General features: G+C 37.5%; 5 protein-coding genes and 1 non-coding gene across 10 annotated transcripts; 4 read left to right on the top strand and 2 right to left on the bottom strand.

Moving 5' to 3' along the window:
* The first annotated feature begins 145 nt into the window (after positions 1-145).
* LOC124842476 (putative 2-carboxy-D-arabinitol-1-phosphatase) lies at positions 146-5447 on the top strand. The gene is made up of 7 exons (XM_047318968.2): positions 146-405; positions 1491-1645; positions 1897-2016; positions 2097-2196; positions 2654-2793; positions 2874-2953; positions 4898-5447. Exons 1-7 carry the CDS (start codon positions 213-215, stop codon positions 5022-5024), a joined length of 915 nt encoding a protein of 304 aa, XP_047174924.1. The 5' UTR covers positions 146-212; the 3' UTR covers positions 5025-5447.
* Positions 2960-4891, top strand: LOC148198844 (uncharacterized). Its single transcript, XM_088116818.1, has 2 exons — positions 2960-4456; positions 4581-4891. Exons 1-2 carry the CDS (start codon positions 4184-4186, stop codon positions 4683-4685), a joined length of 378 nt encoding a protein of 125 aa, XP_087972944.1. The 5' UTR covers positions 2960-4183; the 3' UTR covers positions 4686-4891.
* Positions 5448-6652: 1205 nt separating the features above from the next.
* LOC124842468 (callose synthase 11) lies at positions 6653-13348 on the top strand. Its single transcript, XM_047318958.2, has 3 exons — positions 6653-12296; positions 12506-12700; positions 13077-13348. The coding sequence occupies exon 1, from the start codon at positions 6961-6963 to the stop codon at positions 12280-12282; it is 5322 nt and encodes a 1773-aa protein (XP_047174914.1). The 5' UTR covers positions 6653-6960; the 3' UTR covers positions 12283-12296; positions 12506-12700; positions 13077-13348.
* On the top strand, positions 9920-9998 carry LOC124842483 (small nucleolar RNA J33). Its single transcript, XR_007029186.1, has one exon. It is a non-coding gene; the product is annotated as a small nucleolar RNA J33 (small nucleolar RNA).
* Positions 13349-14463: 1115 nt separating the features above from the next.
* On the bottom strand, positions 14464-17797 carry LOC124842478 (DUF2921 family protein, putative (DUF2921)). Its single transcript, XM_047318971.2, has one exon. The coding sequence runs from the start codon at positions 17623-17625 to the stop codon at positions 14842-14844; it is 2784 nt and encodes a 927-aa protein (XP_047174927.1). The 5' UTR covers positions 17626-17797; the 3' UTR covers positions 14464-14841.
* An 858-nt stretch (positions 17798-18655) lies between these two features.
* On the bottom strand, positions 18656-25533 carry LOC124842470 (putative ubiquitin-conjugating enzyme E2 24). Of its 5 annotated transcripts, none has more exons than XM_088116039.1 (10): positions 25187-25533; positions 24015-24468; positions 23570-23934; positions 21975-23425; positions 21320-21490; positions 20637-21071; positions 20481-20544; positions 19908-20047; positions 19460-19771; positions 18656-19153 (listed from the first exon to the last, which is right to left on the bottom strand). In XM_088116039.1, the coding sequence occupies exons 4-10, from the start codon at positions 23412-23414 to the stop codon at positions 18908-18910; spliced, it is 2808 nt and encodes a 935-aa protein (XP_087972165.1). In that variant the 5' UTR covers positions 23415-23425; positions 23570-23934; positions 24015-24468; positions 25187-25533; the 3' UTR covers positions 18656-18907. The 5 variants fall into 5 exon arrangements, with proteins under 5 accessions (XP_087972165.1, XP_087972166.1, XP_087972168.1 ...); XM_088116040.1 differs by having other exon boundaries at positions 23592-23934; XM_088116042.1 differs by having other exon boundaries at positions 23570-23773.
* Between the last annotated feature and the right edge of the window lie 868 nt (positions 25534-26401).

Raw genomic sequence — 26401 nt, 5'->3', positions numbered from 1 at the left:
TGGGAGTACAATTAGTAATTGTTGGGGATGGAGTTAGCAATAACCAAGCCGGATCCTTCAACACCTTGAAGGAGTACCGGTGGAGAATAGAGTACAACCGCAGGATTTTATTTATAATAGTATCCACTAAAGGAAACCACAACCACAACCACAACCTTAAACTCACAGTATATACCGTTCCGTGCCTTGCGTTGTGTGTCAGTTGAGGGAAAATGGGCACTTCAGGGATTATCTTCTCGACCACACATCTGTGCTCACCTTCCAATTCTATTTCCTTCCCTAGCCCACGGCCATGGCCACTTCTCCCTCAACTTCGAACTTCGACACGTGCTCTTCCTCTTTCCCGAATTCGCTCCTCAGTTTCTTCTTCTTCTTCTTCTACTACTACTACAGAGCTTACCCCAGGTGAAGGAATTATGAGTTTTCAACTTCTTATACCGTGCCCACTTACTAATTCATTAAAAACCCACCAAACAGAATGACGGGTCGTTGCCAAGTTTTATACTTGCTAATGTATAACGGGTTCAGTTCAAATTTTCCTTTGACTTTTTTTTGTTTATTTGGGTGTTCGTCGCATTTCTATTATCTGATAAGAATAATAATATAGAGCCGATGTCCGTGTTTACTTGTTTTTTTCCTTAACTCTAACTGTCCTTGAATTTGTCGTATGCGGTTAGGAAGAGGGGCGTTCGCTTAGTTATTCTCTCTGTATTTCTACAAGTTGGATTTGTTTTGCTTATAACGCAATGGCTCATGCCATCTTGAGAAGCCTAGCAATGTGAGGCATAAGAGGCTGAAGGAGAGGGACAAGAAACTATTATCAGGGGAATATGCAGAATGATCATATTATTAGTTTTGTAGTCTTACCATCCAAATGTAAGAATATTTAGCTAGCTTTATGTTCATTAAGAAAGTTAGTTAATGTCATTTAATCTATTAATTATTTTTAAAGATAAACCTTTCTCCTAAATTATCCTTCCTTGGAACTTGATATCAAGAGTAAAAACAATATTGGCAATAGAATCTCAATCAATTGGAGGGAATTTTTGGGATGATATATTAAGTAGGGTTAAAAATAGTTAAATCTTGTTTGTATTTGAGTTCACAATATTTTTTGTTACTTATAGTTGAGACGTACATGTTGCCTGATGGTGGTTTGTGGTACTAAATATTTGGGACAGAAATTCCAGGACTAAACTTTGCTTTGCTAATTGACATTTGATTTGTGGGAATAGGATGGATTCCGGCTTCATGTACCGTAGTATAGCGATAATGATCCACCTCTAGACCATCAATTGGAAATATTAGTTTTGGTAGATGTGACTCAAGAAGTGGTTATGAACATTTTAAATATTTGACTTCTCTTTGATTCTGGACGTAACTTTCAATAACTCTCTTGGATATTAAGTGTGTGGCTAAAATATCCCCAGAAAACTTTCTAGACATTACTCCAACTTGATTAGAGTTGATTTTCTGCTTCCTTCATGCAGATAAACTTCCGACAATTGATTCTTCTGTAACTGGTGGTGCATATGATTTCACAAAAGCAACAACATCACTAACGAATGAGTTAATCTCTTCACCGAAGAAAGTTACTCTTTTAAGGCACGGTCTTAGCACTTGGAATGCAGAAAGCAGGATTCAGGTTCACATTCTACTTTTAATTTATTTGCTTTTTGAGGTTTGAAGGAATAGTGGGCTTGGTTTGTAAATGCATGGGTGATTATTCTCTCTTTTATGTTCTCATTCTGAAATGCCTTGTTGATCATTTAAACTGTACTGAGAGCTCCTTGTTTTATAGGACTGAAGTTTTTGTTTGTAGTTCAGATGTTTTGCATTCAACATCATTTACTGTGTCTGCTATCCACTGTCATTAAATTGATCATATGTACTCAGGGAAGCTCAGATTTGTCTGTATTAACTGAAGTTGGAGAAGAGCAAGCAGAAAGGTGCAAGAAAGCCTTGGAAAATATATACTTTGACCAGTGTTTTGCAAGTCCAATCTCTCGTGCCAAGGTTAGCGCCAGTAAAATTTTTATGTTGCTGGCTAATACCGCTCATCATTTTATTAAAATGGTTTGAGTTGTTCCATGTAGCAAACTGCTGAAATTGTATGGCAAGGCAGGGAAAAACCATTGGTTTATCTTGATTCTCTCCGAGAGATACCTCTATATCATCTTGAAGGCATGACAAATGGTGAGACTGCCTCGGCTCAACTTGAAAATTCTGATAAAGTATCTTTTAATATTTTGTGGTTTTAGTTATATATTATAGGAACATGGATTTGGCATGTCTAAAGCAATGAGAAAGTAAAAATATTAGTATATCTATCCTTGATCAAATTGAAGTCCTACATAAACTTAAGCCACTTTAAATCAAAAGAGGATGCACCTTTACTTAGTCATTTTGCACACCTTTTCAATTCAGAGGAGTAAAATGACTGTTTAGAACATGAGATACTTCAGTTGATTACTATAATTACTATTTACTGTTAACTTTTGTTTCTTTCTATAGGAAAAATAACTTCGCACTTGTCAAAGTTAATGCTACCGAGTTTTCAAATTGTTTTCATTTTATCTCACGTTTCTATTTGTATCATTCCCACCATTCTTTATGATTAAACTAAATCAGTATGTTCCTCATTTGGAGGCAGTGGATGCTAAGCGAATATATCCCAAAGAGTATACAATTTGGAGAGAAGATCCAGCCAATTTCATCATGAATGGTAGATATCCTGCACGAGATCTGTGGATAACTGCAAGAGATTGTTGGAAGGAAATGTTATTGTCGCCTGTAAGATTTCTTTGTTGCTGATACATTGTTTGGCTACTAATGATTTGGAAGTGAAGTACAATATTTATCTTATTCCTCAGGGTGAAAGCTTTCTGGTTGTGACTCACAAATCTATATTGAGGGCATTAATTTGCACTGCTTTAGGCCTTGACCCAGAGAGGTAATGTTGGCTATGCAATTAAATATTTAAACTGATCTTGGACCCGTTTAATAAAAAATGTACTTTTAGTTCAAATAACATGCACTGTTACTAGTTATTAACCAATAAAAAAATCTTCAGTATGACTTTTAAATAATTATTATAAAAGTCAACAAACTTAATTGCTATACATAACAATGGTCAGTGATTTGATGGCAATATAAAAATCTCCGCACTGTCAATACTGTGTTGATATTGATTCTCAGTCATGTATAGCTTGCTTGATATGTCAAGTGTTGATTATGAAATTAAAATATTTAAACTGATCTTCGGCATACTTTGTGAAAAATGTACTTCTGATTTTGATTTTACTGGCTATTCTTCTAGTTAAGCTTTCAGCTTTGATGACTTTTGTTAGGCTTGATGAGTTCATTGGTAATATTATTATGGTATTGCTGTTGACCACAATATACATAGAACTCATCTTTTCATTCACACACTCTAATCAGCATCCTCGAAGAGAGGACCTGCGCCGTATACAGTTTATCAGTAAACATTGTCACACATTGTGCTTCATCTGTTAACGGTGACACATATATCAGGTTGCATTTCAATTTTGGCACATATAAGACATTTTGAGGTTCAAATCCTTCATCAAGTTGTATTATACATTCTTTATTTGCCAACACTATTTTTCCATCGGGGCAATACCACTGGACAATCTTGTATAACTTTTGAGACAAGTTATCCAATCTCCTGTTGTACAATTAGATGTACCACTATCTACCTTCCATCAACCACAGGCTTTTGTACCAGTCATTTTCTTAGTCTTGCTTGTATCATGTGATTTTACCATGGTCATCAAACGTTTGTCATTGCTCCATGCTCTATCCGGGTGTCTTATGTGTCCCTTCTTTCATGCGGGGGTATTGCAGCTTCCTCCAAAAACTTGAGTCACATTAAGGTGTGCTACACTTTATTTACCTTTTGTCCAGTTGTTCTTGTCTTGGTTCATTGCTTCCTGCTATAGTTCATGGGCAATCACCCCACCAATCTGGATATCCAATAATTTTAGAACACCCATTTGCATCATGTCTTGTTTTCCACAGTGAGAACACACCAGTGTATTATCTTTTTCCTCTCTTCGGCCCTTGCTTTTAGATCCGCTTGCACTGCAAGACCCACGATCCATTCCCTTTTTCTCCTTGAATCTTGTTATGGTTTTCGTTCTCTCCTCTGAACAATAATTACATGGTTCAATTCAAGAAGGCAAGGGATCTGTTGGCAACACACTTGACCACACTGATCCATAGCTGGCATCATCAAGCCCCATCATCAGGAACTGATGGACCTTCTCCTACTCTCTTTTTCGAGTTTGGACACCACACCACATTTGCATCCACTACACGTGCACTGCAGGATTTTCTCATAATTGACCAATTATCCCACAATGTTTCCAGTTCGCCACAGTGGGCTACCATGCTCGATCCCCATTGTTTGCAATCTGCCAATTCCGCCTTAAAGGTTTTGGATTCTTGGCCCATTTACAACTGAAAAATGTTCTTTAATATCTTCCCCTAGGTCTTTTGCGTTTTCCACATACATCATAGTGTAATGCAAGTTTGGTTCAATCATGTTTAATATCCAGGACATGATCATGGATTGGACTGGCCACAATCTTCATTCTCAGGTGCATCCTTTTCAGTTCTTTGTAGGTTCCATCTATGAAACCCCACTTCGTTCAAGCACGTAAAGATATATTACCAAATATTTCCCATCCATTTTGTTAATCATTGTCGTGATAACAAATAAATGATTGATTGAAAGTTTGAAGCTTATCGCTTCTTTTTAACTTTAAATTTGAATATCTTTCTTGAAATGTCAAGACCTCTTGCATGTGCAGCATGAAGGCAACATTCTGATAATCTAACATATCTTGCAGTTAACATTGTTCATAATGTTCAGGTTTCGTTCAATTGATATCAACAATGGCGGATTATGTGTCTTCAACTTCAATGTCAGAGGAGAAGCAATGCTTAAGGGTTTAAATATGACTGCTCACATGTACAGTGATCATGTCTATCCTGGTTAGTTCAACCTACATGCGAAGACAACACTTGCCATTTTTATGGGTAACTGGAATTTACCATGGAACAACAACAGTGAAGATCTGATGTGGAATTTTTAGTTTTAATCATGTGAAAGTCCGAATCTTTGGCAAGTGGGTGGGTCCAACCAGGAAGAAGGCTGATTTTATAGCAGGGGGTTTGAATTTTCACACAGCCCTCTCTTCCTTTGATACATAGACATATAGGAATGGAGAACTTGAGTATAATTTGAGAAAACTAATTACGTGATTTCCAACCTTCGTTGTATGTATGGAGTATATTCAATCTCCTCATTTTCAATAAATATTATTTGATGTCACGATGTGCAAGTCTAGGAAACTCAAAATATTTTTACGAGGAGCACTGTTCAATGCTCTATAATTTATTTTACATGAAGATTTATGTTTTATGGTTGTATAAAGATATCTTGTGTGGGGATCAGAATGAATGTTGAACTGCAAGCAATGTTTGTGTTGCAGTAGGGTTAATAATGAAGATTTATTGATGTGGGTGATATTTGCAATGATTGAATTTCTTCACTATTTATTTATAACGTGTCGTGGCGGTATGAGAATAAACATGGGTGGTGATTAATATTGGCGTGCGGCTAAGGTAAAATCAGCAGACACAGCCCTTTTAGATTGAATTAATGTGTATGTGGGGGACTACATCCTATGGTTGCGTACGCAGCTGTAATGTTTGTTATTCAATCAAACGGTATTCAATGTGTGCAACTTTAAATTGGATCATGTGGGCCAACTCAAGATAACGTTTGTTAATATCTTATTTGCATTATGGGCATTACAAGAAAGACAAGAGCAACTTTGGCCCTAGGAATGGAACACTATCATTGTTTGGTTTGTATGCCCTAATCGCATTTCACACAACAGTGTCCGGATTAAGGATGCGTTAATATAGTAACAAGTTTCTAAGATAGTTGCTAATTTATAATTGGTTGATTGCATATTTTTTTAAAGTCTTGCTAATAGTGTGTGATATTCCATCTAAAGAATTTCCAAATTCGGACTCAGATACTTGTAACAGCTGAAGAGATGTACATAGTTTAACTTTTTTAGCTTATGATTAAGTGAGATGTGGTAGGTCCTCAGTTACAGAAAGAATAAAACTTAATAAGAATGAAAACAATATTCTTAATTAGAAAATGGCAAATGTTATTCTATTACTTTTGATTCTGATTAAGACCAAAGTTGTAATAAATGATTGTCATAAAGGAAATGAAAGAAAGTGGGAATACCATTTTTCAGTGACAAGGGACACAGCATAATCCATTTGAGCTAAAACCAGTGCACGTGCTGCACGTGCCACGTTGTAGAACACAGATAGTAATACATTCTTAGCCATCATCTCAATAAAAAAAGTTGCAAGCAGAGATTCTCACAGCCGTGTCGTTTTACTAGAATCCAGATAAATTCAAAATCCACGTGGGGCACATCACAGCCATCGCCCATTATCATCACAAAAAGGGACCCGAACGCAGTGTGGGACCCACAAGAGCCAGGCGCGTCGTTTCATGGCAATTAACTGCATACTATATTATGCACAACTTAGTACTGTGGGTCAGAAATTTGAATCCGCCGTTAAAAGCACTGTCATTGGGGCGTGCGCCACACGATGCTCCAAATCGCGTAGAGCCAAAAAGACAAGCACTGAGATTAAAAGTTTCAGTTCTTTCTCGTCTACGTTTGTATCTCCTCCACGCTCCAACTTCTCGGAGTGTACTCAAACTGAAACCGAACCTACTTCTTCCGTTGCAAAACCCAACGAGAAATTGAAGAGCAAATGGAAGTCAAAGCAATAAAACGCGATTACCTCAAGGAACTAAATGCCTCTGAAAACGGTTCAGTAAGTGACTAACCGTTTAATCTCAACTCCGTCGTTTTCATTTCCGCTTCTGTCACCATGAGTAGAAGACAGCGTCCGGTCGCCGCGCGCGGTGGCGCTGGGAACCTTCCGCCGTTAAACTCTGTCTACAACATTATTCCCGTACACGACCTCTGGAACGACCACCCGTCGCTCCGATATCCAGAGGTACGCGCCGCTGCGGCGGCGGTACGCGCCGTCGGAGACCTCCCGAAACATCAGTTCATGCGGTGGGAGCCGGAGATGGACCTTCTGGACTGGCTCCGCTTGCTGTTCGGGTTCCAAATAGACAACGCTCGAAACCAGAGGGAGCACCTGGTTCTCCACCTCGCGAACTCGCAGATGCGCCTCGAGCCACCGCCAGCGATCGTTGACGCGCTCGACGCTGGCGTGCTGCGGCGCTTTCGGAAGAAACTGCTACACAACTACTCTTCGTGGTGCTCGTTCCTCGGCCTGAAGTCAAACGTGCTGCTCTCAAGCCGTCGCGACCCGACCGATCTCCGCCGCGAGTTGGTGTACGTTGCGCTGTACCTTCTGGTTTGGGGAGAGGCCGGTAACCTTCGTTTCACTCCCGAGTGTATATGTTATATTTACCATTTCATGGCGAAGGAAGTTAATCATGTTATCGATGAACACATCGATCCTGATACTGGTCGTCCTTCTATGCCTACGGTTTCTGGTGAATTAGGGTTCTTGAAGTCTGTAATTATGCCAATTTATAATACTATTAAAGTTGAAGTTGATAGTAGCAGAAATGGAAAGGCTCCGCACTCTGCATGGAGAAATTATGATGACATTAATGAGTATTTTTGGAGTAGGAGGTGTTTGAAGAGGCTGGGGTGGCCTTTGAATTTTGAGAGTAATTTCTTCGGGACTACTCCGAAGGAGAAGCGCGTAGGCAAGACTGGTTTTGTGGAGCAGAGGTCGTTTTGGAATGTTTACAAGAGTTTTGATAGGCTTTGGGTGATGCTGATTTTGTTCTTTCAGGCAGCGATTATTGTCTCTTGGGAGGGTACGAATTATCCTTGGCAGGCCTTGGAGAGAAGGGATGTGCAGGTGAAGATGTTGACTGTGTTTATCACTTGGAGTGCTCTGAGGTTGCTTCAATCTGTGCTTGATGCCGGGACACAGTATAGCTTGGTTACTAGAGAGACCACTTGGCTTGGAGTGAGGATGGCGCTGAAGAGCATGGTTGCCATAACGTGGACTGTTTTGTTTTCGGTCTTTTATGGAATGATTTGGATCGAGAAGGGTTCGAGTTCAATCTGGTCTGATGCAGCCAATCAGAGGATTATTACATTTCTTAAAGTTGTCCTTTTCTTTCTTATCCCCGAGTTGTTGGCATTGGTGCTGTTCTTGGTACCCTGGTTGCGGAACGCCATTGCGGAATCAGACTGGAGCATAGTTTATTTGTTGACGTGGTGGTTTCATACTCGGATTTTCGTGGGCCGGGGTGTGGGACAATCACTTGTAGATAATGTTAAGTATACTGTATTCTGGGTAGCAGTATTAGCTTCGAAGTTCTCATTCAGTTATTTTGTTCAGATCAAACCTCTAGTTGCTCCAACAAAGGCTCTTTTGAATCTTAGAAACATTTCTTACAAATGGCATGAGTTTTTCAACAACACCAACAGGGTAGCAGTTGTCTTGCTGTGGTTGCCAGTCGTGCTAGTATACTTCATGGATTTGCAAATATGGTATTCGATTTTCTCTGCCTTTTACGGTGCAATAATTGGTCTGTTCTCGCATTTGGGTGAAATTCGGAATATAACACAACTCAGACTTAGATTTCAGTTCTTTGCCAGTGCTATGCAATTCAATCTGATGCCGGAGGAGAAACTGCTAACTTCACAACCTACACTGTTAAAGAAGCTTTACGAAGCCATCCATAGGTTGAAACTGCGATACGGACTTGGTCAGCCCTTCAAAAAGATTGAATCAAGCCAAGTGGATGCGACTAGATTTGCCTTAATATGGAATGAGATTATGATAACTTTTAGGGAGGAAGATATCATCAGCTATCGAGAACTTGAGCTCTTGAAACTGCCGCCAAATTGCTGGAATATTGGAGTTATTCGATGGCCATGTGCCCTTCTCTGCAATGAGCTACTGCTTGCTGTCAGTCAAGCTAAAGAGCTAGAAAATGAATCTGACTCGTCTCTCTGGTTGAAAATATGCAAGAATGAGTATCGTCGGTGTGCAGTTATTGAAGCTTATGACAGTATCAAATATTTGTTCCTCATGGTTCTTAAAGCTAGAAAAGAAGAGTATTACATTGTGACTAATATATTCAGGGTCATAGACCACTACATTCAGATGGGGAAATTAACAGAAGCATACAAGATGTCTCGGCTACCTCAGATACATGCTAAGGTGAGTGAATTTGTTCACCTTTTGATACAACCAGATAGAGACATGAATAAGGCTGTAAATTTATTGCAAGCTTTGTATGAATTATTTGTTCGAGAATTCCCAAAGGTGAAGAAGACCATCTACCAGCTACGTCAGGATGGTCTGGCACGACAAAGTTCAACAACTAATGAAGGACTGCTCTTTGAGAATGCTATAACTTTTCCTGATGCTGGAGATGCAGTCTTTTCTGAGCAGCTCAGACGATTGGATACAATTCTTACTTCTAGAGACTCGATGCACAATGTCCCATTGAATCTTGAGGCAAGGCGAAGAATTGCCTTCTTTACCAATTCTTTGTTTATGAACATGCCCCGTGCTCCCCAGGTTGAGAAAATGATGGCTTTCAGTGTTTTGACCCCATACTATGATGAGGAAGTTTTGTATAGCAAAGAGTCTCTCCGAAAGGAGAATGAGGATGGTATTACTACCTTATTTTATCTGCAAAAGATATATGAAGATGAATGGAAAAATTTTATGGAAAGGATGCAAAGACAAGGATTGAAAGATGAGGATGATATCTGGACCACAGAAAAGGTCAGGGATCTCCGCCTTTGGGTATCTCATAGAGGTCAAACTTTGTCTCGCACAGTTAGGGGAATGATGTATTATTATCGAGCCCTTAAGACGCTAGCGTTCCTTGACTCCGCCTCTGAAATGGACGTGAGACCAGAATCAGAACATACTGTTTCACATGGTTCAACAAACCAAAACAGCAGCTTAAATGGCCAATCTGCAAATGGGCCTTCATCTTTACGGACAAATCTCAGGACGGCAGATAGCAGTGTGTCCATGCTATTCAAGGGACATGAATATGGTAGTGCACTGATGAAGTTTTCGTATGTGGTGGCATGCCAGATGTATGGGCACCACAAGGCAGACAAGAATCCCCGTGCTGATGAGATATTTTATTTGATGCAAAATAATGAGGCCCTTAGAGTGGCTTATGTTGATGAGGTTTCTTTAGGGAGGGAGGGGACTGAATATTACTCTGTTCTTGTGAAGTATGATCAGCAGTTACGGCGTGAGGTTGAGATTTATCGGATCCGGTTGCCCGGTCCTTTAAAGCTTGGAGAAGGGAAACCAGAAAATCAGAATCATGCCATAATCTTTACACGGGGTGATGCAGTTCAGACCATTGATATGAATCAAGACAATTATTTTGAGGAAGCTCTCAAAATGCGGAATCTGCTAGAGGAGTTCAATACGAACTATGGTATTAGCAAACCAACCATTTTAGGGGTCCGTGAAAATATCTTCACAGGATCGGTTTCGTCGCTTGCATGGTTCATGTCAGCTCAAGAGACAAGCTTTGTGACACTAGGTCAGCGTGTTCTGGCAAACCCTTTGAAAGTACGAATGCACTATGGCCATCCAGATGTGTTTGACAGATTCTGGTTCTTGGGTCGCGGTGGAGTTAGCAAGGCCTCCAGAGTGATCAATATCAGTGAAGATATTTTTGCTGGTTTCAATTGTACCCTGCGAGGTGGCAATGTTACACATCACGAATATATACAGGTAGGCAAAGGAAGAGATGTTGGTTTGAATCAAATATCCATGTTTGAGGCCAAGATTTCTAGTGGCAACGGTGAGCAGATCCTGAGCCGAGATGTGTACCGTCTAGGCCATAGATTAGACTTCTTTCGCATGCTTTCAGTGTTCTACACAACCATAGGATTTTATTTTAACTCAATGGTTACTGTACTAATGGTTTATGCCTTCCTCTGGGGCCGTCTTTATATGGCTCTTAGTGGAATTGAGGGTGCAGCCTCGGATAATGCTACAAACAATGAAGCCCTTGGTGCAGTCCTAAATCAGCAGTTTGCAATCCAGATTGGTATTTTCACTGCACTCCCAATGATTGTTGAAAACTCTCTGGAGCACGGTTTCCTTCCAGCTATTTGGGACTTCTTGACGATGCAATTGCAGCTTGCATCACTATTTTACACATTCTCTTTGGGAACTCGCACGCATTTCTTTGGTCGGACTATACTTCATGGTGGTGCTAAGTACCGAGCCACTGGCCGTGGTTTCGTTGTGGCACACAAGTCTTTTGCTGAGAACTATAGACTATATGCTCGAAGCCATTTTGTGAAGGGTATTGAACTTGGGGTTATTTTAATTGTGTATGCTGCTCATAGTCCCTTGGCTAAGGATACTTTTGTGTACATAGTTATGACAATTTCAAGCTGGTTTCTTGTCGTTGCATGGATAATGTCTCCTTTTGTCTTTAACCCCTCTGGATTTGATTGGTTGAAGACTGTATACGACTTTGAAGATTTTATGAATTGGATATGGTATCCGGGTGGGCCCTTCAAAAAGGCAGAACATAGCTGGGAAACATGGTGGTACGAGGAGCAAGACCATTTAAAAACAACCGGTATATGGGGAAAGCTGTTAGAAATCATTTTAGACCTTCGATTCTTTTTCTTTCAGTATGGCATTGTTTATCAGCTAGGTATTGCAGGGGGAAATACTAGTATAGCTGTTTACTTGTTGTCTTGGATAGTCATGGTTGTGATTGTTGCCATTTATATTACCATAGCATATGCCCGAGATAAATATGCTACAAAGGAGCACATCTATTATCGATCAGTTCAGCTTCTTGTGATTCTAGTCACAGTTCTTGTACTTGTCCTCCTACTGGAATTCGCTCATTTAAAATTTGTTGATCTCCTATCAAGCTTGTTGGCATTCGTTCCAACAGGATGGGGAATGATTTTAATAGCCCAGGTGCTTAGGCCATTTTTACAGACAACTAAAGTGTGGGAGACTGTTGTTTCCCTGGCTCGTCTGTATGATTTGTTGTTTGGCATAATTGTTATGGCTCCAATGGCTATATTCTCATGGTTACCTGGATTTCAATCTATGCAAACTAGAATTCTCTTTAATGAAGCTTTCAGCAGAGGTCTCCAGATATCTCGAATAGTTAGTGGCAAGAAGTCTGTTTAAGGTGGTGATTGGAGGTAACTTACATCATGTTTTTTTTCTTTATAATATTTTAGTCCATACTGAATATGAAGACACCAGGGTGTTTGTAGTTGCTGAGTAATTAGTAACACTGAAGCTGAGTTTACCCCGTAAACTATGATTTACCCTGGTGTATAGAGATTCGGAAGTTGATGCTTGAAACAGTTTGCTATTGAGTTAACCCATGCATTCGATGCATGTGCAGGTCGACCTAAATCAAAAGGGCTACTATGCCGAGTTGCTGAGATGTGTTTCTGTATATTCCCAGGTAGTAGCATCAACATGGATAGTGAACCAGTACAAGTTACCAGTTTCTAACACAAGATTGAAGACCAACCACTAATGGCAAGTCAAAGTTCGTTGTATGCCGTGGCAAATGGATGCCCACAGATAATCTCGTGTATGTACACATAAAAAACAGAACAATTGTTTCTTGACTCAATTACAATACAATTTTAAAGGAGCATCCATGTAACTCTTTAAATAATTGATGGATCACGCGTTTATTGTTTTAACAAGATCAATGTTCTATTGAGTGTGTCAAAAGTTGTCCATTTTGGGTCATCCAAGTTCTCTCTTCGCTAATTACTATAAAGTGTTTTTTTTTTTTGCATGCTGCAAATATTTGTGAAATTTGGATAAAATATGCACATGTCTTTCACATTACCTAAAGACAATCTGCAGACTATCTTTTTTTCACCATAGCCTTAATACTCATATTTGTACTTCATAGAATTCTTTTTAATTCTAATTCAAATTTGTGTTTTTATTTTCAGGTATTGCTATGTGAAAACGTAAAAGCAGGTTTAGTTTTCTTTCAGTGACACTCCATGACACGATCTATTAGGGAAGGAGTCGGATTGTTGCCTTGAAATTTTGCCGCAACACAGATTGAGTCTCTGTAGATTAGTATTAGAGGATTATCTGATGTTTTGCCTGTCTATCGTTTGCTGTACATTCTGTTCATATGTAGTGCAACCTACTCTAACAGAACACGACATTGCCACTGAATCAACGATATTTAAGACTTAACATTGTCAGTCGTCTAGCACTGTTCTGATTTTGAATTTAAATTTTACAATTAGATCATATAAATGGAATAACCTAAGTGACTCTTAAGAGTAAAACTTTTTCTTCTGGCGATCGGAAAGATTTTCCCTTCAAGAAAAAAACTTATTTTGAAAGAGTTCATTCCGTATAGGTCGCATATATTTCGTAATTACTAATAGATTAGAAAAGGAAAATCATTTCTAAAGAACTTAATTTAAATATATTAATAGTTTAAGTTTGAATGGTGTTATTTACTTATAAACTGTCCTGAATATGATTGTTTAATTTTATAATAACTAGAGGATAATCATAAGTTTATTTATATTTTTATTACCTTAAAATATATATTTTATTATTTTTATGAATAATTAATTAAATAATAGAAAAATGATACAATTATATATATATATATATATATATATATATATATATAATTTTATAAAAATATACTAAAAGAATTATGCATTAATATTTAGTTATTTTAAAATAAGGAGAAATTATTTAATTATTTATTTTATCGAATAATTAAATACATTATTTTTTATTCATTAAAATGTAAAATTGTCTATTGAGAGATTATATTAAAGAAAGTTACTTGTATTTTTGTTTATATAATGGTATACATTAGTTTTATAATTATGTTAGAGGGAATTTTTAATTGATTGATTATATATATATATATATATATATATATATATATATATATATATATATATATATATATATATATATATATATATAAATTTATATAGTATGAAAATTATAATTTTTTTTTTCTAAACTATACACTTATTTTGTTCCCGAAAAATTCATCAATTTTTTCTGTTATTTTTTACCTAATTTACGTCAGTTATGCCCTCCACCTTTTGATTTTCTGTATAAATCTGGCATTCTTAGAAAATACTTTTTCAGGATGAATAGTCTGGAAATTTTGTTAACGGATTTCTCAATGAAGGCTGAAGACATTGTTATAAGCAAATAATAATATACCTGAAAGATGATTTAGCTTGGTAGATTTAGTTTGTAGGATAAAGAGCAGTTGTAGTTAATGACTAAAAAATTAAAAAGATTTTTAGCATTAATTTAAATGAACTAAAGTAAAATATAACTTAGTGAATCAAATAACACCTCTGCTCTTTTCTCCTTTTCATCAATAACAGTTGAACTTTTGGAATAACCCAAGCTATCCAGGAATTTGTATTGCATAGTCATAATATGTGAAATTTGGAGGAAAAATCCTTCATCAAAACTTATGTACTTTAAACAAAATGATAACAAGTCTTCAGCTGTTCAACATGTGTTTGTGTCTCGATAAATTTTCCAAAAGAAAAAAAGATGATGTATCAGCTATGAAAGGAGGTTCAGACGGTTTCTTGATATGAGCAAAATCCTCCTCTACTGCTAGATCCTGAAGTGTATACCTTCTATTGCAATTTATGCATTCTAAAACTAAATAAAAAATCATTTTACAAAACGCCACAAATGAGGCCTTCATAAATCGTCATTGCCAATAACAGGTACTTTCTCATAGGCAGAACTTTCTCTGAACCTCTTTGGAAGAATGCACCGACTGCCAAATTTCTGCTGAAAGTATACGAGAAGAGCAAATAAAATAGCACCACTAGGGATTATAATGTCCCAGGCTGTGGAATAAAAATCCATTCTATGGTTTGCATATATGTATGACAAATCAAGGTACCATGCAGAAATGTGAGCTCTAAAAAGATCATACACATGGGGCAGTGTACGAACAATTGTTGTCCCAACGTAAAAGGAAGAGGCTAGAGATTTCCCTTCTGAGTTAAACATTATGTTAAACAGAATCTGTGGGAGCAGAAAACCATCCAGGAGCAGACCAGCGTAAGATTTGAAGGCTTCCCAGAGGGAAGGAGGTCGGTATACGAACCCACGAGGAAGCTTAAACTTGTGGCGCGAAAGCCGAAATGGTCTAAATTTTTTCTGGTAAGAAGTCTTCCATATGTGCACCGACCAAGCAGTCAATCCACCACCAATGTACAATGGTAGAATAATATAAAGGACCTTTTTATCAGAACCCCAGAGACCTGGACGGCTTCCCTCAACCTGTCTTGAGGACCAGGTCAATTGTATGAGGCGCAACTCTAGAAGAAAGGCTACCAGTGTCACTATCCTCACAAATACCTCATTCACTTCAAGCCAGCCTCCACTCCCCAGAAAAGTATTCTGCACGCTGTGTTTCCCCGTGAATAAAGCTTCAAAATTCAAAATCAGGGGAATCATGTGACCTAGAGTAATAACAGCAAGCATCACAACAGAAATGTAAGGAAGCACATCTGGGTGCTTTTTCACGTGGAGGAGTTGCAATCCTACACAAACACAAGCAAGTGTGTCTGATACCAACACCATAATTAACTCAAAATCCATTCTCAAAATGGAAGCATCTGCTTGGGTTGTGTAAATGAAATATGAAGACAACTGAAGGGGATCAAAATAATAAGGCTCTGACTTTTGTCGTGTGCTTTCTATAGTTCCTTTGAGAGCTTCACCTCCTTTTGTGTTCAAAGGAGGAAACTGAACATTAACCATGATTTCACAGTCCAGAGACTCATTCTTTATCAGTACTTTTTCCGTTGATCTCAAACGCCTACATCCTATCATACAAAGAACTCCAGTATTCTTATTGTAAATCCCTTCAGCACCAATTTTGACTTCGGTTGACAAGACACCTCCACCAAACTTGAAAGCAGGAGGGGGTTTAAAACTCATCGTATAGCTGACATTCAACAAATTATTGTAATTTTCTGATTGAACTCCATGTGCTTTTGAATTTTCAGTTGTCAACACAATTGGAGCCCCATACGACTGTCCATTATAAATTTGATCATTTACAGATAGTGGTGCTGTGTAACCCTGAGCCACTTGCCCTTTGCTGTTCGTCACTAACATGCTAAATGCCATATCAGATGAATATCCACTCGGATATGTATTTCCCTTCCCTCCAGCATTCATCATCTGCACACAAGATTTTCTCACCTTCTCAGTTTCAGTATACTTGTATTGGAAACCATGGAGACCTTTTGATACCCTCGATGAACCCTGGAATCCAACTTTACTGAAGTAGCCAGGTTCATTAACCGCTTTGTCACTCCAAATTTGCCCCAAAACTGTACTCCTGTTCCTCAAAGATAAAATTGCAGGAAAACTTAAAGTAAGCCTAATATTGCAATCTCCAACATAAGGACTAAGCCAAGATTCTGTGAAGTTCAAGATCCGGCAAGCAATCGCACATAGCCGATTCTCCTTGTCATCCCACTTCCCCTCAGAAACCAAAGTTGTATTCGGATGAAACGGAAATATAGCATCCCGGTAGCCGGAATCAGAAAAACCCAACAGCATCTGAACCTTCTTCCTCTCCGCACAAAGTGTGCCATGAAAAAACATATAACCAGGCAGTTCTTCACCATTACCACTGACAGGATTGCAACTAACATTACTACACTGACTCCCATATTCCAATTCAAACTTATTCGTGTGTCCAAGAAAAGCAGTGCAAGCACCCCGGTTTAAGTTTCTAAGGGACAAACCCTCCCTATCTGATCCACCTCCACCTCCACAAACTTTCTCTCTTTCATTCCCAGCCACTGTAAACTTGTATTTCGAACTCTGAGACAAAGCCAATATCGAAATAGGCTCAAAGAACTGCGAACTATTATTGTCATCAAAACTTTCTAGTGTTCCACGAATCAAACAATTCAAAAGGCTCAAATCTCTAGGGTAACGAAGCTTAAGAACAACATTAGCACTCCGCAGGTTAGCATGAGATCCTGTTCCGAACATACAAAGGTTACCGGAAAATTGAGACCAAAATCCACTCACGGAAACACGCATCCAATGCGTCACTCTCCCGAACGAAAAAACTCGCCGGAGCAGCCTTCCCGGCGCCGGCGTCGCTCCTCTACGCTGCTGCAGAAGCATTTGCCCGCGCAATTCGAAAACGCCGTCGCTCCCGCTTCGGCGAACCAAGGTCACGCGGAACGACGCGTGCATCGAAGCGCCGGATCTGTTAAAGATACGATCGCCGCCGGAGAAATATCCGGATTGGAACCGGAGATCGTCGGCAACGCCGGGGACATTTCCGGCGTCGGAATGCACCGGCGGTTCAGGGACAAGGTGGCTGCAGAGACGGCTGTAGGTGGACTTGAATGCTAAATCTGAAGGATTAATAGAAACAGAGGAATAGAAAAGGCCGAAGAAAAGAAAGAAGATGAAGAGAGGATTGAGTGATACAGTTTCCATTGCTGAATCTACGTCACATTTGGATGGAGAATTCGAATTCTAGGGTTTTAGAAATTCAAATTGGGATTTACGTGTAAAGAAAGAATCTGAAATGGATGAGTAGAAGGGACGGAGCACTTCAGAACGACGACATACACAATACCCACGTTCCTGTTTTTCACGTCTGTTAGCCTTTTTTGTACGTAACCATTTTTTATTTTCTTCAACAAAATAATCTCATGTTGATAATCTTCTTTGTAAGAAAATATACGTAGGAAAAGTTTCCGTGTGAATTGCACGAGTTAAAATTTAGACTTAATTATCTATTTACTACTACTATTTATTTATTCTATTTTATTAAATTAAATCCTTCAATTTTAAAAAAGTAAGTAATTGATTTTTTAAAAATCGACTAATTCTCATAACTTTTTAAAAATGTAAAAACACGCTAAAATTATTGTGGTTCTATAAATTGTCTATAAATTATAATATGCATGAATTAAAACTATGAATTCTTATTTGTCAACCCTTTTAGGATTAAATTATCACATTTTTATAACCTCTAAAAGTTGAAGAGCTAGATCAACATTTTTATTAATAAGACTAAATAAAATTAATAAATAAGCGTTAAAAAAACTATTTTTGTATAGCATATTCAACATCACATTCCATTTTATTCTAGTCGATGATACATATACATTAGTCAGCTTAGCAATAATGGAGATTTTGTTGAACCCTTTCATTGTCTACACAACAGTGACAGATCCTCTAAACCGTGGTTTTAACTCACTCATTCTAGGTTAACATTTCATATACCACACGTAACATCCAATTGAAATGATGTATATTGCATTGCTATTGACTTCCTAGTCATCATCGTGTCAATCTAAACAAAGTATTCATTGTAAATTTGAAAGAAACATTTTTCAACCCTCTGAAAGCTACACAAACTGAGTTAGTGAAGTGATCAATGATACCTTCACCAAACTCCCTATTATCCAAAATACGTTAGAAATCATTATCAAATGGACCAAAGGGCACATCAAGAAAATTACTCCAATCACAGTAATTCTTATTTCACAGTTTCACATAATCAAGCCATTATAATATATGTATGATGTACACGCATACCCCATAGGATATTTATTATCAATACATCTTCACACTTGTTTTATTTTGGGAAGGGGCTGGTTTACAAGAGGATATTGTTGTTTTTATCAAGCATACATTTTATATTATACAGATAAGTGAACATTTAATATTAAACATAAGGTTTAGATATCTTTGACACAAGGTAGAGCAGTTACTTTTGCATCTCAGCAAACTGGCTGCAATCAATTCCCTTGTCAGAAAATGCCTCCACAAGCTTCGGGAAAAGCTTAGCAAGCATGATCTTAAATCCAGTAGAAGTTCCCTTTTGGTTTTCATTCTCAGTATTTTCACCACCAAAAGCACATCCAATAGGAGCTCCTTCAAGATATGCCTTACAAGCCAGAAGTATATGTCTGGAACGTTGTCTAAAGTGCTCCTCCACCAAAGCCTCAAAATGCTAAACCAAGAGTCGTTTTTAGTTAGTCAATGTTCCATCTATATAACTAAATATTCTAAGATTCCAATGCCACCATTTTCTTAACAACTATAGACTCAAATATACGATTTGATATTATGTTAAGAAGTGAATTTTAAGTCTGATTTAACTTTGCAAAACCAGCTTGTAATGTTAGGTTTACACATCTTTATATACTATAAACTCATTTTATCTCTGATTAATGTAGAATCTCAAACAGTATTTATCCTAATTGAGTCCAGTTTAATAGATCAGAGAGAAACCAAAGTAGAGAAGGAGTCATGTTACCTTGGGAGGCTTTCTTAATAGATACAAAATGGATTTGCAGGTGACAAGGAAAGCATTCTCATTGTAACTAACAGAGTTTCTCTCCCCTTCAGCTCTACCAATTTGTTGATCATATCCAGCCTCATTGAAATAAGGCTTCTCATTAAGGACAAGGGCCTGCAGGGAAAGAAGGACTTGAAGAATGGTTGAAGTTCCAGGGTTCCAAACTTCGGCAGCTGTACCGGTCCACGTATTTAGGAGACTCAAACAGACTTTACCAGACTCATACAAATTAGGATTCAATCGTAGTCCACCAGAAATGTAATGTACCATCTGCATGGGATTGCAAAAGTCATAAATATGCAGCTTTCTCTGTAAGAATACTAAATGCTATGTTGAAAGTGTTACTATGCACATAAATGAAAAGAATTCAGAAAAGCATACCAAAAACTACGTTCAGAAAGCTTACCGGGGGTTGGCTGGGAAACTCTGAAGGGAAATGTATATCAAAGAAAAACAATCCATCATGATAAGGTGTTCCAGACACACCCACAATGGCTGCTCGCATGAGATCCATTCTTTCTTCAAAGACACGGACATAAATAATTTCTGTTTGTGCAAATAAAGATTGTAAGTGAATTTTGCAGAAAGGTGTGATGAAAATCACCAGTTATAAGGATTTCCTTTTTTGACAAGTAAATACTAGCCATTTTCAAATCAGTTTCAGGTTAAAACTTAATGGCCAACAAATAATACTTTCAATTAAGCTTACGGATTCCAGCTTATGAAAAATAGAATTCTGACAACTTTTTGTTCATCTATATAGCAACCACCAATTTAATTCCCATTTTAAAGAATATGCTCAGTCTAAGGGTACTGGTCTTCCTAAAACTTTGGTGTTTTTCTTCCACATAAAAGTAAAAGCATTATCAATCCCAGTCCAAATATAATTTTCTAGTCTGAGTTTAACCATTGGATAACAGTGTATGCTGCAAAGCATACAAAATAGTATGGCTCAAAATAAATAAGATGAAGTGTGCACCAGGGAGATTTTTTTCCAGGATGATCCATTCTTGTTGTACCTTCTTCACCCAATCCTTTTTTACCTAACAAAGGACAAAAGTAGGAAACAAATTAACCCCAATCCTTTCAATGCAAGTAGAATTTACCGTGAGTATACTATGTGTCAATTTCTGACCTGAGAAAACGAAAACCCTTTCCCCTGATCAAAAAAGTGGTGGTCTGAGCAATTATCAATTACATCAAACTGCTTCAACTGATCTGAGCTTTTGTTGTCTAAAGAAACTGGAAAGTCATTCCTCTCATGCGTCCCAATAACTTCACAGTATGGAGTTATGCCTTCAGAAGACTGCAGCTTGCTCACCAAATGTGAGTCAGTGTCAGGGTCACAAGTGTCCAAATCTTTCTTATCAAGACAGTTAGATTCATTTCCCTCTTCAAACCTAGGGATTGGGGAGAATTTTCCGGAAAGCGATGCTACAGAAAGTGTTTTGAGTATGCTAGCCTTAATGGTGGAGAACAGTTCAAAGGCAGCTTGAGGAAGGGATGAGGAACTGCTCTCTCCTGAATGCTTTTCACAATTTTCTCTATCGCAATTACAATCTAACAATCTCTGTCATCAAAATGATATTCAGCTGATGACTAGAAAATCAATGGTAAACTCAACAACTATATTGCATTAAAAAATGCAGTTTTATGATGACAATAGATCCATAATTTTGACCAGTTTAAAAGTTCTATTCTATTTTCTCTTACTATTAGCTACTTGACTTTTCACTACAATTTCCAAGATGAGAACTTTGTATTTCAACATGTGGATGTACATAAATACAAGACATACATAGAATTTATCGCCCTCACCTTTCCCTTCTGTTCTGATGAAAGACTTCTATGATCAATCATCTCTTGGGAGAACTCCTCAACATTTGCTTCATAAGGAACAGGGGTTGCAGTTAAATCTTCATGCTTATCAATTCGGAAAATTTCATAAGGTGCAGCCTGTAGGGGCACAAATAAGTTTGTAATAACTTCCTGTAGATGATGGTAACCAAGTAGCGTATAATTACAACAGAAAGTAGGATTATCAAATAAGTACGATTTATTTCAAGTTTAGTGGTCATAACTAACAGCTATTTACCAATTATCACTACATTAAGATTTTGATAGAAAGAAAATAATTTCCTATTGTATCTCACAAGAATGGAAAAGGGTATTCTCATTCAACCTTTACTACACAAAACAAAACTGCTGCTACAAAAACACCCCATTTTCATCTAACAAAGATTTTATCCTCACAGCACAGTCACAGCCACCCAGCCACACATTTACATGTACAAGCAGGATTGGGGGAGAGGACAAGATCATTAAACTAATAGGATCTATCATTATCTATTAAACAGTTTATATAGATAATGCAGATATGGGAAAAGTTGACGTCAAGAATTTTACATTTCCATGCATACTCATTGTCATCGTTAACTACAATATATTGAATAAAAAAATAAAAATGTCATACCTTTGTTGTTAAACCAGTAGCCCATTTGACCTCCACATCACCATCTATGAAACCAGTAACATTGCCAATGCAGGAGAGGTAACTGCTATCTACAGATTTATTCTGATAACTGATTTGGTCCCGGTTTATCAGAGGAGCCTCTACAATTACATCAGTTGCCGACTTCACATTATCTTTGTCAGCTTGGTCACCAAGCTGCTTTTGAGCCGCCTTGAACACAATATCGCCAAAACAACAAGAATAATCTGGATGCTCGAGTAGTTCATAGGCACTCACAGTTTCCATCATTGCATCTCCAGTCAAATTATCAGTCCCGGATGTGGCAGAAGTTCTCCATTGTACCTTTACAGTATGCTCTTTTGCATCCATGGAAAGAACAACACCCCATCTTTGATTGCTAGGTTTAAGAGGATCATCAGAAACACCTTTTTCCAGCACAAACTGCTGGGGCCAAAATTCATGACTGTTTATGACATTCACTGGGATTAAGTTAAGCGGATCTAATCCCATAGTATGTTCACCATTTTGCCAAATGACATCAACTTCGGTCTTTATCTTCTCAATTATAAATAATTCCCCAATGTTACTCGTCTTACATCCTCTAGCCTTACTATGCTCGTTTTGAGGATCACATGGAGATGCAACTTGAATCATCTGTTCCTTTTGGTCCACAGGTGGAAGCATGCACCAATCACCAAGTTGCCAGTTTGTATGTGAAAAACAGGACAACAAGGTCATGTTTTTTGAGTCTTGCCAGCATAGAGGAACATTTACATTCAAATTGGAACCGAAAAGAACAGAGGCAAACCAATTAACGTACACCAAACCTGCTTCCACAGCACAAACAGTTCCTTCACCATGATTGTCTTTCCAGGTGCCACACAGCCACCTTGCTGGTTTAGAAGCTGTGGAGGTCTTCTTAACCTTGACTCTCTGCCCTGGATAGTACGGATACTGTGAATCTTCAAGAAGATTATGAGTCAATGGTAAAATCTGATCTTTTTCCAAGGTAATGACCTCACATTTAGTTCCATCATCAAACAATATAACCACTCTGTCTACTACCCTTTGAACCTGACCAATCCATGGCCCCTTAATTACATAATCACCTTCTGAAATGGACCGAATCTTCATAAGTTTCTTGGAGTTCACATTTTTTAATTTCTTTCCTTGAACACTTTCCAAGTCCACTGACACATCAACACTTGTGACCCTCCCCATCTGTCCTGATGGGTCGGAGGAGGAACAGACCACATCCCCATGGACAAATGTCCTCTCAAATGAGAGAAAGTCATCAATCTTTCCGATGCTTTCCTCTAAACTCGATAATATGCTCCGGGCTTGTCCACCATATTGAAAATCAATATCCTCTTGATCCTCACTGCTGTTGCTGCTGTCACTGGAAGTTTCCCACTCCAAATCAGTAATGTGAGCATCCATCAACTAGATGCCTGTCATTGTGTGTGCATGGTAACATCAATAACATAGTTACAAGAAAATAACTTCAAAACACAACAAAGAAATCATTGTTGGTCAATCGATCAGAACCTATGAAAGAACATTTACAATAAATAAGGAGTTAAGAGGATCCTTACCTTCAGTTAAGAGGATCCTTACCTTCTCAAGTAAACAGAAACATTGAAATCCAGGGGCTATTGTGATCCACGACAGATTTGTCAATACTGACTTCGAAGGATAATTGTGTACAAAATGTGTCTGATGATACCAATGTTTGTCGCAGATAGTAAACCAGTTTCTTGACCACTGAAACTGGAAAGTTGATGGCAAAGGAGACTCGCCTGATATGATAACAGGAGTCGATCAAAAACTCCAAAATGCCAAAGGAGATTTACCTGATAGGGTAACAAGAGTCTATTAAAGACTCTAAATGCCAAAGGAGATTTGCCCAGTTTGAACTGCTATTTCCACAGAAAGAACCTTTTGAAAAGGCTTTCAAAAACTAATATCAAGAAACAACGAATATCAGATCTTTCGTTGTGATTGTATGATGAAAAATCAAGGTAGTAGGAGGAAGCTTACCAAGATAATTAAAAGATGTCAAAGTAGATTTTCCCTGGTGAAACTGAGGAGTTCCTAGTGAAATATATGTTTACTGCCAGGAATCCAACCAAAGGAAACTAAGTAACTTGCCAAAGGAGAGTTGCCCAATATAGTTGAGTCTTCAAACATAAATATCCAGATTGTTAGTAAATTGGCCTCGTCAAGTTTGGAACTTGGAAGCTATACTGCCAAAGGAGATTTTCCCAATAGTGAAGCTAAAAACAACAGGTCTGGTCTAACAGGGATGCTTTTCAACAGAAGAATCAATCAACACATAATCATTTTGTTGCATCAGCACATACTTTCTGCTACTTGATTACCACATGGTGATACTATCAGATGACTCGTCCGAAAGAACAACATCGGATTTGAAAGAGACTAGACATTGTCAGAAGGCAAAAGAGCATCCGTTACCAGATAAGTTATTTCAAACCTGCGACAAGTAGACTAGTGAGTACTTTCTCCAATCACTTTCAATATAAAAAGAGAATGGAAAAAAATTATATAATGAGATAGCAGTTGTAATATATAAGATGACAAAATTTTGAATTAAATCATGCTAATTCACGAGGCAAGAAAAAAATGTGAGATTCACATTAAATTAATGAACTGCTTTTGAAGAATCAATATCCTTAACTGCATATGAAAGAAGTGAAATCAAAAGGGATCGTTGTGTTTTGACTAAACAAGACTATAAATTATTACAAAAAATGATGACTGATTATTTTCAGAAGATTGGTTCACAGACATAAGGTGCGTGCAAGTCAGTTTTTCTGCGTAAGCATAAAATCTATTCAAACATCAAACATAAAAGTCAAATGGTAAGGTGGCTATTACACGCAAGGAAAGAAACGAAAAATTGACAAATAAAGGGTATGTTCATCAAACAATAACTTTATTGCTTCTATTAGTTGGAAAAACGATATAAAACATCACTCCAAAATATGAAAGGATTCACTAACTTAATCATGTTACATGTAAAACAGCAATACGAATCCAACACGATCAGAAACCGAAGTTCAAGCATTAGAATGAGTTTAGAATTGACAGAGAAACACCTGATCTATTAACCCCAATAAATAAGCAATCCAACCCAAGAGTAACAAGAAAAGAAAACGGTGAGTTTGAAGATTCAAGGGGCAGTATCATACCATTTGCACTACAGAGAAAGGTTGAACCCATATTATGAGATATGACACTTACAGAAGATCCAAGACCAAGAAACAGCATGACTCTAAACTCCAAAACGAAGAAACACAATCTTGAACATAGAAAGCTGAAAAGGGTGACTCCCAAATCTTGGTTTCAGTTTGAAAAGGTGGGTGATGTTCAGATAGGCCTAGTTCCTCGGCCAGTCCCTCCATCATCAACTCCACCACCAAATTTTGGAACCATTTTTCAGGGACACATGCACATACTTGTTCTCTTGGGAAATGCTTTGCTTCCAGAGGATGTGGGAACTAGTTTAGATTTGGGTGGTACTTGTTGCCTTTTTCTTTCAACCAATGGCAGTGTTTGTTATTTAACCGAACCATAGCAAAAGAATATACCAGAACAAACAGTGTCAGACATAGATACTGTTATCGTACAAAATAAGCTACATTTTGCCATGTTTTATTGGAATAATTAACTATAAAACCTTTCTATAATAAAATATTAACATTTTGATGGACTGAATAAATTGAATTACACGCGTTATAAATTACACCTTTATATATTGAAGTTTTTTCAAATTACATTAAAACACTAATTTTTTTTAAATTCTATATTCTACTCGCTTATTTTAAATACAGTGACACGTAGTAGTAAGTGTTTGATTTGATTCAAAACTGAATGAAGTTAGTATTAAATTGTTAAATGTAAAAAAATTATTTTCTTAAATGGATTCTATCAAATTACGTTAAATCTGACATTTTAACTAAAGTATGTTTCGTTGCGACAGTGTGGCACCAAACCTTTCCCAGTTTAGCAAAAGGACTTCGTTATTGGGAAAAAGACGAGAAGGGACAGATGGAACAAAAGGGAAGGGACTACCGTAACCATGGTTGCTTTGCTTTCTAGGGAAAAAACTACTTGTAATGACGAATTTGCCCTCCTATTAACCCAATATAGAAAATATAAAATAATATTTTTATACAGGAGAAACGCTGTTTGTTTTATTAATAACGGTTAGAAGAAAATTAAGTTTATATATCTCTTAAAATGAGATCATAAAGTTTGAATTTATCAAATATTCGTGAAGATAGAATATAATTGTTTTCGTAATAAAGTGAAAAATAAATCATGTTTTTTATATTTAAATTATATAAAATAAGAAAATAACGGATAATTATTCATGAACCTTTGAAATATAAAAATTATTTAAT

This window comes from Vigna umbellata, chromosome 5 (assembly GCF_029865625.1).
Source record: "Vigna umbellata cultivar VRB3 chromosome 5, Vumbellata_1.0, whole genome shotgun sequence".
Taxonomy (NCBI): domain Eukaryota; kingdom Viridiplantae; phylum Streptophyta; class Magnoliopsida; order Fabales; family Fabaceae; genus Vigna; species Vigna umbellata.
This window is presented reverse-complemented; position numbering and strand designations above follow the sequence as displayed.

Excerpts from the sequence above, each read along its gene's own strand:
- LOC124842476 (XM_047318968.2), top strand. The coding sequence starts at position 213 with ATGGGCACTTCAGGGATTATCTTCTCGACCACACATCTGTGCTCACCT. Across the intron at positions 2,197-2,653 it reads TCTTGAAGGCATGACAAATG|TGGATGCTAAGCGAATATAT; the intron begins GTGAGACTGCCT and ends ATTTGGAGGCAG. Across the intron at positions 2,794-2,873 it reads AGGAAATGTTATTGTCGCCT|GGTGAAAGCTTTCTGGTTGT; the intron begins GTAAGATTTCTT and ends CTTATTCCTCAG.
- LOC148198844 (XM_088116818.1), top strand. The coding sequence starts at position 4,184 with ATGGTTCAATTCAAGAAGGCAAGGGATCTGTTGGCAACACACTTGACC. Across the intron at positions 4,457-4,580 it reads CTGCCAATTCCGCCTTAAAG|GACATGATCATGGATTGGAC; the intron begins GTTTTGGATTCT and ends TTTAATATCCAG.
- LOC124842468 (XM_047318958.2), top strand. The coding sequence starts at position 6,961 with ATGAGTAGAAGACAGCGTCCGGTCGCCGCGCGCGGTGGCGCTGGGAAC.
- LOC124842478 (XM_047318971.2), bottom strand. The coding sequence starts at position 17,625 with ATGGAAACTGTATCACTCAATCCTCTCTTCATCTTCTTTCTTTTCTTC.
- LOC124842470 (XM_088116039.1), bottom strand. The coding sequence starts at position 23,414 with ATGGATGCTCACATTACTGATTTGGAGTGGGAAACTTCCAGTGACAGC. Across the intron at positions 21,491-21,974 it reads CTACTGGTTTAACAACAAAG|GAAGTTATTACAAACTTATT; the intron begins GTATGACATTTT and ends CATCATCTACAG. Across the intron at positions 19,154-19,459 it reads TATTAAGAAAGCCTCCCAAG|CATTTTGAGGCTTTGGTGGA; the intron begins GTAACATGACTC and ends CTCTTGGTTTAG.